Raw genomic sequence first — 14,493 nt, forward strand, 5'->3', positions numbered from 1 at the left:
CTCAGAGGATGAAAGAGAGACCACCCGCGGAGGGTGAGAAGGGAATTTATATATATAATATTAATTGGCATTTATTAAAAGAAAAGTAAATCAAAATTCTTGTAAGAACAACACAATAAATGATCAACAATATGCCCATGCCTACTGCAGATGACCTCAGAAATTATCGCTGCTTCTTCTCCAAATATGGTCACTTCTGGTTTACAGGAAGGAAGCAGCCAAACCAAAGTGTTAAAGGGGCAGCATCATGTTTTTCAGGCACATTGAGCCATTTTATAACAACCAAGTAACTATGTCACCTTCAATTCTTATAGAAATGCTCAATATATCAAATATGACAAAGAAAATTTGACTTCATAATTTAACTCCTTGAAATTGGGTCTCTGTCTCTTTAAGAACTTCTGCTCTTCCTGAAGCTCCGCCTCCAGGAAGTCATCCCATCATGGCTCCTCTGTTAACCCTTTAAAAAAGTTTTTACCGTTGTTGCTCTGAGCAGCAGCTCCTATAATGAGCTCAGCAGCTGGTTGCTAATTGCTGCTGGCTAGTCTGAAGGAGCTGAGTGGGGGAGGAGCTGCGCCTCGGGGGCGGGGCTAGGTCCACCCAGGCATTTTAACAGCCAAGTGGTTGTCATGGAGATTTAAGTATTTCTCAAACATGAATCAGGTTTGTTTTTGATGAAGGAAAACATGGAAAGATAAAAAAAAGTAGATTTGAACTTGTTAATCCTGCAGATAATCATTCATTCCTCAGAGCGTCTCTGAGGTTGGACGTTTGTCTGCAGGAGGTCCAGTGAAAGCTGTGTGTGGTTCTGCTGGTATATTCGGGTGGGTGGGTTTGGACGGGTTCTGTTCCGTTTCTGATTTTTCTGCGTGAGTAAGTCAGTAAATGAGCAGCGGCCCGTTTTTAGCCGACTCCCCTCTGCGTCAGACTGGGATCTATCTATGGAGGCTCGCTCATCCTCTGCCACCCCCATGCCCAGTCAGCCTCACACACACACACACACACACACACACACACACACACACACACACACACACACACACACAGTGAGCTGCTTTCTTGGGTTTAGGTGCTGCGTAGCTTTCGGAGAGCATCCACACAGAAAAGCGCTAAAATTAGCCGACAACTGTTGGCTTCCTGCTGGAAGAACGGACCATCTGGTGCTGGAAATAAACATTTAACCCAAACGCAGCAGCTGGCATGAAGCCGCTCCTCGTTAGAGAAGCAGCCTCCATTAGAGCCCCTCACCCAGCTGGAGGTTAGCCGCTCCAGAGCCGGACCTCGCTCCATCCTGACCCGCCGCCCGGCACCCAACAGGGAAGACGCGCCGCTATCGCTTTACAGATATTAATAAATGTTTTCCAGAGGTCACGAAAGGTCAACAAGTCCCACCAACCTTATTCAAATCTAATCCACTCTGCTACGTTTGTGTTGAAACTATTACTGAAAGTTTAAAGGTCAAAAGGTCAACCAGCCCAGAGAGAAGCGGCTCCCATTGTTGTTAGCATGTACAGCTAACAATTTACCGGTGTACCAGAAACATATAAAAAAAAGTGAAAAAATTAATTGCGTCAAAATGTTTCTAGTTTTTCAAATTAAGGCGTTAAAGTCCAGAGTTTGGTCACAAATCAGCCACTGACCTTTACTGGGAGACCAACATGAACATCACACTGCTGTACAGCGGAAGAAAAATTATAGTTTTCTACATTTTCCAATAAATAGTTTCTCCTTTTGCTCTGACAGCGCTGTTCATCGGCCATTTCTGATCAGGAAACAGTGAAGGAAAAATACCTTGAAGTATTTTAACTCTCAGTTCAATATAATCTTTGCAACTTTCAGCTCAACAGAAACTTCAGTGACTAGAAACCTGCTTGGTGACACCATAATGCTGAGCACGGTGCTGGCAGTGTGATGCTGTGGGCCGGTGCTGTACACAGAGCCTTCTTGTTGAGGTTGTGGTGCAGATGAAGCGAGCGGTACCTGGCTAGCGCCTGGACCTTGGCCCCGTGCCGCTCCTCCAGCTCTGCCAGCTTCTTCTTGAGCAGCTCGGTTTCCTGCCTCAGGCCGGCTGAGTGCTCCATCTCGCCGTCCAGCAGGCTGCGCAGCGACCTGCACACACGCAGCAGGTCACGCCTGCGTTAGCAAGCATCCCGCTCACACCGTTCAGAAGAATTACCTCCGCCGATCTGCTGCCGCTGTTTTCATAAACAATAGATTAGAGGAATGCCGTTTTAATTGGCGCTCTAAACGAGACGATGAATCACAATTAGCCCCGACGTAAAATCATTTCATCAACACGAACGCATCTGCGTCACTTTAATAACCTGCTGCAGATCATGGAGAAATGAAATGCTGCTCGACAGATTTACTATCATTCTGATTAACGGCGTTTTAAAAGTCTGGCCAACATGCCGCTTTCAAACTGGTCTGCAGGGAAACAGATTTTATTCAGGGAAATCAAACGAATCAAAGATTTGTCTTGAATAAAATGTGTTGAATGTTTTTCTGGGGGAAGGTTTAGAGGGACGTACGTGTTCTCCTCCACCAGCTCGTCCTTCCTGTTCATCATGGCTACGATGGCTTGACGCAGCTCCACTGAAACAAATAAAGTCCAGAATCAGACATTTTCACTGCTTTACTTACCACCAAGTGATATTACTGTCCAAACAAAGTTCAGATATTAAAACAGAAACAGCAAGGAGAAGGAAAAACTCAGGACGGGTTTTTAAAGACTCCCTGGTTCTGGAAATCAGGAATAACAGCAACGACTGAGTGTTTGTGTTGCTAAGCAATGGAAATGTGTCATTTCCTGCCAGAAAAACCAGAAAAAAATGTTTTATTGGTGACGTTGGTGAGGATTCAGAAACCAGAGCTCAACAGGATGCCACTGATTTTGTTGGAAACAGCTTGCCATACTTCTCACGTCATCCAATCTCAACATCCATTTGTTTCATGACCAGAAATTATTTCCCAACAGACTTTTGTCAATATGGAAAAATACGCAGCAGCCTCAGCTGATTTAAAGAGGAGCAGCAAAAGCAAAGGAGGAGGATTAGCAGAGCTAGCTAACAGCTGATGCTGTTAGCATGTTAGCATGTCAGAACAGTCATGAAACCGTCAGAGCAACAGTCTTCAGATTCGTTGCAACACTGACTGCTACTGGAGATCCACAGCAACTCAGAATCAGGTCATCGTACAGAAAAACAGCGAAATTCATTTCAGTTCAACCCGAACCGCATCAGGCCGGGTGGACGGCGCCGGAGGCATCAGGCCGGGTGGACGGCGCCGGAGGCATCAGGCCGGGTGGACGGCGCCGGAGGCATCAGGCCGGGTGGACGGCGCCGGAGGCATCAGGCCGGGTGGACGGCGCCGGAGGCATCAGGCCGGGTGGACGGCGCCGGAGGCATCAGGCCGGGTGGACGGCGCCGGAGGCATCAGGCCGGGTGGACGGCGCCGGAGGCATCAGGCCGGGTGGACGGCGCCGGAGGCATCAGGCCGGGTGGACGGCGCCGGAGGCTGCAGCCGGCCACGACTAAAGAGACGCGGATGGTTGGAGCTACAACATTTAATTCGCATTTAGGATAAAGGAGGATCACAATCAGTTTTCCTGGTGGGAACGACGTCCTGAGTCTCTGGCGCATTTTTCCCATTTCATTCAAAAACATTTCAACAACACAAACGTGTCTGCAGCACTTTAACAGCCTGCTGAAAATCATGCAGCAGGGAAGGAAAGGTGGACAATATTCAAAAGAGCAACAAAAAACGGAGAAAGAAGTGAAGAAAGTGGATAAGACGAAACAAAAAGAGAAGTTCTTATTTTGTAGCGTTGAAAGTATGAAATAGATCTAAGGGTGTAAATACTTTGCTGCAGGTTTATCGGAACAAGGAAGCCTTCCTGTTCTCTCCGGTTTTAATCAGGACAGAAAAGCTGCATCAGATGGCAGAAACTCGCTGACGCGTCGATTTTAGCCTTTAATAAAACATCCGTTTCTGATGATGATATTAAAATGTTTGCGTGGCCCAGAATGAAACGCTGAGTGTTTCAGAAGTTACAGAACATCATCATCATCAGTTTGACTTTAAATTAAACTCCTCACCTGCTGCAGACGACCTGCTGAGGGACCACTAAACACATTGCTCTCATTTTCAGCGCGTCGCGCTTCAGATTCGCCCGGAAACACAACAGCTACACGCAACAAGGAAAAGTAACATTCTTCTCTCAGAGAGGAAAACCATGATGAAGATGAAGCTCGTCATGGCCTCTGCTAAGAGTCCAAACGTTCAGCAGAACTCTGCTGGTCCGGTAATGGCAGCAGTAGCAGAACCGGACCCTGTAATCACGCTGCCTTGTGAATCAGAGCCGCCAATCAGCGACGCATCCGGCAGGGAGACACCGAACCGAAGACGAAGCTTCACAAGACAAACTGGGAGAGAATCAGAACCGCAGGTGGAGGACCACCGGGTCGCAGGGGGACAGAGACACTGAGGGGGGACAGAGACACTGAGGGGGGACAGAGACACTGAGGGGGGACAGAGACACTGAGGGGACAGAGACACTGAGGGGACAGAGACACTGAGGGGGGACAGAGACACAGAGGGGGGACAGAGACAAGGAGGGGGACAGAGACACTGAGGGGGGACAGAGACACTGAGGGGACAGAGACACAGGGGGGACAGAGACACAGGGGGGACAGAGACACAGGGGGGACAGAGACAAGGAGGGGGACAGAGACACTGAGGGGGGACAGAGACACTGAGGGGACAGAGACACAGGGGGGACAGAGACACAGGGGGGGGACAGAGACAAGGAGGGGGACAGAGACACTGAGGGGGGACAGAGACACTGAGGGGGGACAGAGACACAGAGGGGACAGAGACACAGGGGGGACAGAGACACAGGGGGGACAGAGACACTGAGGGGGGACAGAGACACTGAGGGGACAGAGACACTGAGGGGGGACAGAGACACTGAGGGGGGACAGAGACACTGAGGGGACAGAGACACTGAGGGGACAGAGACACTGAGGGGACAGAGACACAGGGGGGACAGAGACACAGGGGGGGGACAGAGACAAGGAGGGGGACAGAGACACTGAGGGGGGACAGAGACACTGAGGGGACAGAGACACTGAGGGGGGACAGAGACAAGGAGGGGGACAGAGACACTGAGGGGGGACAGAGACACTGAGGGGACAGAGACACAGGGGGGACAGAGACACAGGGGGGGGACAGAGACAAGGAGGGGGACAGAGACACTGAGGGGGGACAGAGACACTGAGGGGGGACAGAGACACAGAGGGGACAGAGACACAGGGGGGACAGAGACACAGGGGGGACAGAGACACTGAGGGGGGACAGAGACACTGAGGGGACAGAGACACTGAGGGGGGACAGAGACACTGAGGGGGGACAGAGACACTGAGGGGGGACAGAGACACAGAGGGGGGACAGAGACAAGGAGGGGGACAGAGACACTGAGGGGGGACAGAGACACTGAGGGGACAGAGACACAGGGGGGACAGAGACACAGGGGGGGGACAGAGACAAGGAGGGGGACAGAGACACTGAGGGGGGACAGAGACACTGAGGGGGGACAGAGACACAGAGGGGACAGAGACACAGGGGGGACAGAGACACAGGGGGGACAGAGACACTGAGGGGACAGAGACACTGAGGGGGGACAGAGACACTGAGGGGGGACAGAGACACTGAGGGGGGACAGAGACACTGAGGGGGGACAGAGACACAGAGGGGACAGAGACACTGAGGGGACAGAGACACAGGGGGGACAGAGACACTGAGGGGACAGAGACACTGAGGGGACAGAGACACTGAGGGGACAGAGACACTGAGGGGGGACAGAGAGACTGAGGGGGGACAGAGACACTGAGGGGGGACAGAGAGACTGAGGGGACAGAGACACAGAGGGGGGACAGAGACACAGGGGGGACAGAGACACAGGGGGGACAGAGACACAGAGGGGGGACAGAGACACAGAGGGGGGACAGAGACACAGAGGGGGGACAGAGACACTGAGGGGGGACAGAGACACTGAGGGGACAGAGACACTGAGGGGACAGAGACACAGGGGGGACAGAGACACTGAGGGGGGACAGAGACACTGAGGGGGGACAGAGACACTGAGAGGGGACAGAGACACTGAGGGGACAGAGACACGGAGGGAGGACAGAGACACAGAGGGGGGACAGAGACACGGAGGGAGGACAGAGACACAGAGGGGGGACAGAGACACAGAGGGGGACAGAGACACAGAGGGGGACAGAGACACAGAGGGGACAGAGACACTGAGGGGACAGAGACAAGGAGGGGGACAGAGACACAGAGGGGACAGAGACACAGAGGGGACAGAGACACAGAGGGGGACGGGTTGTCAGTCCAATGGACCGGACAACCAATCAGGCTCACTGGTTGTTTCTGCCGGAGAAATCCCACCATGCAGAAAGACCCGGGCTGGAATCGAACCCACGACCTTCTTGCAGCAAGGTAACAGCGCTACCTACTGCACCACTGTGCAGCCCGTTCACATTTTTCATTAAAACATCTCATTTATTTAAAGGCCGTCTGTGTTATTAGTTATTATTTTAGGCCTGGTGTTGATTATATTTTCAGTTTTAACTTTATTTAGGGAACCAATAAATGTCCCCGGCTGCAGTCCAGAGGACATGTCTCATGTCTCCTGCAGCGTGTTGACGCATCTCTGGTTCTGGTCCAGCAGAAAAGCCTGGTTCTGTCCAGAACCAGGCTGCATCGGAGCACAGAGCTCATGTCCAGAGCCGGTGCCTTCAGGAACCCGTTTCCCAGGAATCCGGACGCCGAGCAGAACAGAATGAACGGTAAGTAAGTTACTCTGATCAACGAACCAGAGATCGGACCTTCTCTGGTTCTAATCAGCGGAAAACTGTAAAACGTCACATCCGTCAAATCCTTAGGAAGGAAGAGCAGAATGGGTCCAAATCAGAATCAGAAGCTCCAAGGAAAACCACATTGGTCACGAAAAGAGGACAAAATAAAGGTTTGTGTCGTTTTTACCAAAATATATAATATTAGCAAAAAGATACGACTGGGACTTCAAAGATTTTAACGCAATTATCACATTTTTCACAAACTTCTGAGTGGAACCTTTGTCTTCACACGTTTCTGGAACGACCATAAATCTGATGCACGGCTACATCCGCTAATAGCAGCCGCTTCTCTTTTCCCTCTGGGTTCATTTCTGCTTGTAAACGATCTGATTGGACGATGGAAGAGACGGTTGTGTCCAAGTGGTGCTAACAGCAGTTAGCCTGTCAGAATCTATGCTAGTCTAAAATAGCATCTGAATGCTAACATGTAGCAGCTAATGCTAATGTTAGCATCCACAGTCCAGATTTCTAAAGAAACTCCATGAAGGATGAGAGAAACTCTGAGATGAACTCTGATGTTCAGATCTGATGATATTTTTTCAATAATTTATAAAAATTGTTTGATATGTTTATTAATTATAGATCCTGAAATTAATGTCATTAAAAATCTGAATCAAGTTCAAACACTAAAAAACACGAAATGTGAAGAGAATTTGAGTTTTTTCCATTTCATCTTGAAAACCTGGGAAATCCGTTAATCTGGACCATGATAAACATTTTCTGAGTCGATTGTTTTCCTTTCTAAGAAGAAAGATTTGCTTTTCAGAAAAAGTAGGTTGTTGTTTGTGCTTTTAGTTGCTTTGAAATTAATATTAATGAAAAAACTTTAACAAATGGGAATCTATTTTTTGTTTCTCATATATTTGACATCCGGCGCCGATTTCCTGAGATCAGAGGGGCCCGTGAATGGCCCCCGGACCTCACGTTGAGCCCCGGTGATGCAGACTGCGGTGGGAAACGTTGCTGAAGCTGCAGGTGAAAAAATCCAGCCTGACTCTGATTAACGGTAAACAGCAGCTTCTGTGCTGCAGGTATTTTCAGGTTTTCTTCGTTTCGACTGAAGCGTCTCTGGAGATTCGCTACGCAGGCGAGGCTGAATGAAAGTCAACAGATTCACGGCTCCTCTGCTGCAGCGGGAGCAGAGAGGAAATATTTACAGTACATACAGTAATGGCTGCACAGCGTGGACACAGTGCCACCTGGTGGTTCATCCGAGTCAGAGCAGCAGAAATCTCCTCCAGGTTCATTTTCACACCCAGTTCATTTTGTTCCTTGAAGGCGGGGGTGTCCAAAGTTAGGCCCAGGGGCCATTTGTGGCCCTTAGACTGGTCAAGCATGAAAAACCTTTGATTTTTATTTATTTAACCTTTTAAATAACCAGGTGAGTTATTAAGAATAAAAACCTGGCAGTGAGAGAAGCACAGGTGGAGAAGCAGATGGAGACTTTATATTTTCATTCAGGGTAAAATTATCACATCATTTTCTCATAATGGAAAATCTTAAGTACAAAACAGAGCGTTTGTCTTTTAACAGCCAAGATTTTATAATAACTAGAATCATGTTAATCCAGACGACGCTTCGCCAAAATCAGCTTCATTGGTTAAACTAAATGTAGAAAAAGTTCAGAGAGAAAGTGATGTAGGAAAACGCAGAACCAGCAGAGGCTAGAAACACGAGTCCAGTTTGGTCAATCCGGGTCGAACCGGTTAAGGTTAAGGAACCTGAGGAGGAAGTGAGGATTTAACGCTGCAGCAGCAGAACCAGAACTTCACCCTGCTGGTGTCGTTCTGGTTCTGCTGCTTCAGGAAACCCGGATGATTCATCGTCAGAACCGGTTTGGAAACACACAGAACCAGAAGTCGGCCCAGAATAAAAACAGAAACTCACCGACCGTCATGGAGTCCGGCAGCCCGGCGGACAGCGGACCGGACCGGACCGGCGGACTGGACTCCATGCTGCAGCAACAGAGATGAACAATCAGATGGTTAGTTTGGGGTTCGGTCAGGCTGCAGCCGATCCAAACATCAGAACCCGACCTGAAGGCGAGCTGGGTTCTGCCGCTCTCACAGTTCTCTGCCGACCCGGTGGAGCGGCACGGGGCGGGGAACCCGGCCGGCTCCTCCACAGAACTCACTGCAGGAACAGAAGTGAAACTGAAAGGACCAGCCGCCACGGAAAGTACCTCAGATTACCAGTGACAGCTGGTTCTGTTACACAGAACCGGTCCGGTACCTGGATCATGGTCCGCTGGGGTCACAGGAATCAGGATGTCGGCGCTGGTCTGGTCGGTGATGGTTTGGACCGGACTCCAGGTGGAAACACTGGACAGGCTGCCCACCACCAGCCTGGAACCAGAACAACCAGTTAGAACCGGAACAACCAGTTAGAACCGGAACAACCAGTTAGAACCGGAACAACCAGTTAGAACCAGAACAACCAGTTAGAACCGGACCAGTTAGAACCGGAACAACCAGTTAGAACCGGAACAACCAGTTAGAACCGGAACAACCAGTTAGAACCAGAACAACCAGTTAGAACCAGAACAACCAGTTAGAACCGGACCAGTTAGAACCAGAACAACCAGTTAGAACCAGAACAACCAGTGAGAACCAGAACAACCAGTGAGAACCAGTTGGAACCAGAACAACCAGTGAGAACCAGTTGGAACCAGAACAACCAGTGAGAACCAGTTGGAACCAGAACAATCAGTTAGAACCAGATGGAACCAGAACAACCAGTTTGAACCAGTTGGAACCGGATCTCCTGCAGAATCCTCCATCAACTAATTTTTTTATCTAAATTTAATTTTTGTTTTTTGTAGGCCGGCTGCACCTTGCTGGAAAATATCGGATTAACTAAAATATCGGTAAATATTGCGATTGCGATAACATCGGTAAGAACAGCCGATATTATTGTCAATATTCCTGATTTATTTCCGCGTCGTAGATCCGAATGGGTCGGTTCAGACCGACCGGGAAGAGTCGGATCCGAGAGGAAACGCATCGGATTCAGTCTCTGAGCTAACGTAGCCTTAGCGCCTCTGAAGCTAACTACTAACATCGGATGCATCCCTGTATTTCCTTCCTCTTCCCAGTTCCAGAACCTTCTGTGGTTCTGTTGCCTGAGGTCCAAATCAAGCAGAGGTTCTGGAGGCTGGTGGTTCTGCGGTATGTTTTGGACTCACTGATCAGAGGCCAGTCTGTCCTGGATTTCAGTTCGGGGTTTCCTCGTCTCCTCCTCTTCGTCGTCCTCCTCCTCCTCGTTCTCTGCGCTCTGGCTGTCAGGGAGTGGCGGCCCAGCGGGGGGCGCCGTGCGGTCGGGCCGTGGCGACCCGACCCAGCCCGCGTCCCCCGGCTCTGGGACGCCGTTCTGGGCAGGAGACCCGGACAGCGGCGGCTGCAGCGGGTCGATGCCTTCCTCCACACTGCTCTGGGCCGGAGCGCTGCGGCGAATCCTCGCCTTCGCCTCTTCATCGCCGTCCTCCTCATCCTCAGCCCCGCCGTCCAGGTCGTCATCGAAGGAAATGATGTTGGTGATTTTCTTCCTCCTCCGTCGCTCCTTCCTCAGCCCCGAGTCTGAGCCCAGAACAAAAACCAGAAACTCACAATTCAAGTTACAGAAACTTTGGTTTTCTTTAAAAAGTGCAGATTGAAATTTGATTGTTTTACAACAAACGATTCAATTGATTCATCTTTCAGTTTTCTGGCTAATAAACAAACATGGAGAAATGAAACAGGCGCTGCTGACATCAGAAACTCCATGATGGAAAAAATCAATGGAAAGCTGCAGGAATCACTGCGGCCAAATAAATACGATCAGAAAGATAAACCGAGATTCATTTCAAACAGAAAATAAAAAACAGTTTGTTCTGTTCAGAGGCAGGGCGGCAGGTCGGCTTCCTGAACCCGGAGCTGCTCCTCGCAACCCGGCGACAGTTCAGCTCAGAGAAAACGAAGCTTTCAGAAGAACGAGAGCCAAAGGAAGGAAAAGAAAAGTGTGAGCAAAAGAGAGAAAGACAGAAAGAAAGAGGGACAGAGTGGAAGAAAGAAAGAGCAAAGCCGTTTGGCCCGGTTCCTGTTCCGTAGAAACCGACCGACGTTCGGCAACTTCAAGCTGCTGCTACACAAGTTGTAGCTAGCTAGCTTCTCCCAGAATGCCGTGCGGTTCTGCGTCAGAGTTCAGTGAAATGATCAATATTATTTTAAATATTTTCTATTGATACTGATAACGTGTCATCAATGTTTATCGGCCAGCCCTGCGGCTCCCTTTGACACATCAAGCATTTGTAATCCAGAGGTGAGTGAATGTTCACCAGCGCAGACGGAGCGTCTGCACAGCATAAACTACGCATTTTAATTTCACTATTTTGAAGCTAAATTTGTAAACTTTAACATCATTTCCTAACCAAGTCGCGCCACAGATCGGTAGGAACCGGAGCGGCCGGTTGTTTCCAGGACGCAGCGCGGCTTCCTACCAGCAGAGGCGCTGCGGGGCAGGACGGGCAGCGGGTCGGAGGCGTCGGGCTTCGGGGTGAAGCCGGGCACCACGGCGGTGGCGGTGCTGATCTCCCGCAGCAGGGAGCTGACGCCCTGGGTGGATTCCTTCAGCAGGCTGCCGATGCCCTGCGTGGATTCCTTCAGCAGGCTGGAGACGGACGAGCCGCCGCCGCGCGGCGCGCCGCCGTTCAGGTCGCTGTTATCGATGTTGATGGCGAACAGGATGGAGTTCAAACCTGGAGAGACAGGAAATCTGAATATCTGGCTCAGGTTTAATCCACTAATTCAGTTCAAAAGGGGACATTTATAGTTTTCCATCTAAAAGTTAACAAAACCCCAAAAATTAAAAAATTAAAAACAATAAATTCTCAAACAGAAAAGTTTTAATGGCCAACAGCTGAGTGGAGGGAAAAAGTGTCCTAGAAAATCCACGTCTCTATCCAGTGATATTCTGAAAACCTTCATTTTTAAGTTTAATGACCAAAAACATTAAAAGTTACCTAAGAAAATAGACGCAGTAATTAATCTGTTTAAAATACATTATAAAGACTCATAATCTAAATTATGAATTTCCAAGTGGTGAAGTTCAAGCTCTCACATCTTGAATTTAATACTTTATATAAATTACCTCTACCTTTATCATTAGTTATATATTTATAGATATTTTTTATATTTTCTTCAGATTTATTCACATATTTATAATAGGGGTGCAGCGATTTATTGGTGCGGATTTCCTTAATTTCAGGAGATCTGTGATCGGCCGATTTTTACATGTGAAGCTGATCTTATCCACCAATGTTACCAACCTCAGCAACTGTGATATCCGTCGCAACTGCTGCTGCTGCCGGGAGGCGGTCCGAGTCGGGCGCCGGGAGGCGGTCCGGGCGCCGGGAACCAGCCGCCCAGCAGCAGGGCGCCGCCGCCCAGCTGCACCGACCCGATCACGTCTACAGTTAACGTCAGTTGCTCTGTTGTCGCCAATTCAGCAGCTTTCTTGATATCTAGAGCAACATTTCAGACTAAAAACTGAAATCGGCCAAAATCGGAATCGGTAAGTTAAGACTTTAAAAGGTCGGTAATCGGCCAGAAAACTGCAATCAGTGCACCATTAATTTATATTTAGATGTTGATTTTCATGTCTATACATTAATGTTTATGTATTTGATTATTTACATTTATTTATTTTTATTTGTTTATATTTTTATGTTTGTGTCTATATTTATATATAAATATGTAGCCTATATTTTTGTTTGCTTAAATTTATATATTCATGTTGACATTTATACTTTATGATTTTATGTTTATTTAGACTTAATTATATGTATATTTTATGTTTATTAACATTTGTTCATGTTCTTCAGACGGTCGCTCACCTGCAGCCATGGTTGGCAGCATACTTGCTCTCTCCTCGTCCAGAACAAAAGCCCAGTCTTCATAGAAGGTTCTAGAGAAGACAGAACCAGAACCTGTTAATCTGTCCAGCTGACCAGAACCAGAACCAGAGGATGCTAACCTGAGCCGCGGGCGGTCAGCCAGCAGCGTGTGCAGGTAGCGCTCCAGCGAGTGTTCGTTCAGGGCGCAGCGAAGCCAGGCCCGGCCCCGGCCCAGTTCGGACGAGATGTGGCGCAGCGAGTAGAACCGCTGCAGCTCATGGCGGTTCAGCTGCTCCTTCACATTCAGCCAGAAGGTCAGCTCTGCAGGAGGAGGAACCGTTAGCAATGCTGGCTAATGCTGGCTAATGATGGCTAGCGCTGGCTAATGCTGGCTAATGCTAGGTAATGATGGCTAACGCTGGCTAACGCTGGCTAATGATGGCTAACGCTGGCTAATAATGGCTAACGCTGGCTAACGCTGGGTAACGCTGGCTAACGCTGGGTAATGATGGCTAACGCTGGCTAACGCTGGCTAATGATGGCTAACGCTGGCTAATGATGGCTAACGCTGGCTAACGATGGCTAACGCTGGCTAATGATGGCTAACGATGGCTAATGATGGCTAACGCTGGGTAACGCTGGCTAATGATGGCTAGCTTCATCTCAGCTGCTGATGGACCTTTTTTAAGTTTAATTTTCCCCTTGAAACAGGAAATGCAAGTCAAAGTGGTCTGAAGTCGGGTTACTGTGCCGCCCCACTGAGCAGCTGATCTGCATATTTACAGGACGACCTCAGAACCAGGTGTAGAAAACTCATTCAGTTCATCATCCAGCTCACTGCAGGCCTCTGGTTCACCAGGAAACACAGGAACAATTCAGACTTAAAACCAACAGCAGCAATAAAAGTTTCTGTTTCTGTCACCAGTGGTCATCTGGAGTCCTTAGCAGTAGTCAGTCAATAGAAGGAATTTCCCTACAGAGAATAACTCCATCGTTCCTCCGGATCAGGAAGGGATGAATATGAGGAACTTTTCCCACCTGATGGTTTAAAAACATTTTTTAGTTTTCACTCATTCTGATACAAACTTCTTTAACCTGAGCAAACCACAGCTCGACTCTCTCTCCTGCCTGATTCATCCTGCTGAACGTGTTCAGAGCCAACCAGCTGCAGCCTGCAAGTCATTACGATCAACACAGATCAAACACGGATCAGGCCGTTTCTGCCACTCAAAGACCAAACCAGGCGGAAAAACTCTTCAGAGAAACCAGCTCAACATGCAGAAAGCAAAGCTGCAGAGGCGTCGCAGCGTCCCTCAGAGGAGCCTGACCACAGCACCACACTGCAAAAACAATAAACCTCACCAAGAATTTTTATTTAGTTTCTAATGCAAATAAACTTTTATAAGACAAAACCAACTTATTAGTAACTTTTCAGCAGGATGTAGAAGATTTTAGATGAATGAAATCTAAAATCCCAGGAAAATAAAATCTGATATTAATAAAAGAAAACGTTGAAAAAACAAACACACAGGCTGTAAAACATCCATTTTCAAAATGTACAAAATGCTATAAAATAAGTATTTGTGGTTTTTGTAAATTTCTTAATTATTTACTTATGGAATTATCAAGTAAACAATTGGCTGGGGTTGCTAGGTAACGGGCTGGGCTTGCTGGGGTTGCTAGGTAACGGGCTGGGCTTGC

General features: G+C 48.5%; 1 protein-coding gene across 3 annotated transcripts in view; it reads right to left on the reverse strand.

Moving 5' to 3' along the window:
- The window catches only part of snx29 (sorting nexin 29), a 127,392-nt gene that overhangs the window by 107,945 nt on the left and 4,954 nt on the right, over positions 1-14,493 (reverse strand). For all 3 annotated transcript variants that reach the window (XM_088016540.1, XM_088016539.1, XM_088016541.1), the window contains exons 5-13: positions 12,933-13,113; positions 12,793-12,863; positions 11,398-11,655; positions 10,108-10,498; positions 9,156-9,268; positions 8,960-9,056; positions 8,811-8,878; positions 2,532-2,595; positions 1,981-2,109 (exon numbers count right to left, since the gene is read on the reverse strand). In XM_088016540.1, coding sequence (XP_087872666.1) covers positions 1,981-2,109; positions 2,532-2,595; positions 8,811-8,878; positions 8,960-9,056; positions 9,156-9,268; positions 10,108-10,498; positions 11,398-11,655; positions 12,793-12,863; positions 12,933-13,113 — 1,372 coding nt within the window. The remainder of the gene's footprint in view (positions 1-1,980; positions 2,110-2,531; positions 2,596-8,810; positions 8,879-8,959; positions 9,057-9,155; positions 9,269-10,107; positions 10,499-11,397; positions 11,656-12,792; positions 12,864-12,932; positions 13,114-14,493) is intronic.

This window comes from Poecilia mexicana, unplaced genomic scaffold, assembly GCF_051168715.1.
Source record: "Poecilia mexicana isolate PSO_F unplaced genomic scaffold, ASM5116871v1 scaffold_19, whole genome shotgun sequence".
Classification (NCBI taxonomy): Eukaryota; Metazoa; Chordata; class Actinopteri; order Cyprinodontiformes; family Poeciliidae; genus Poecilia; species Poecilia mexicana.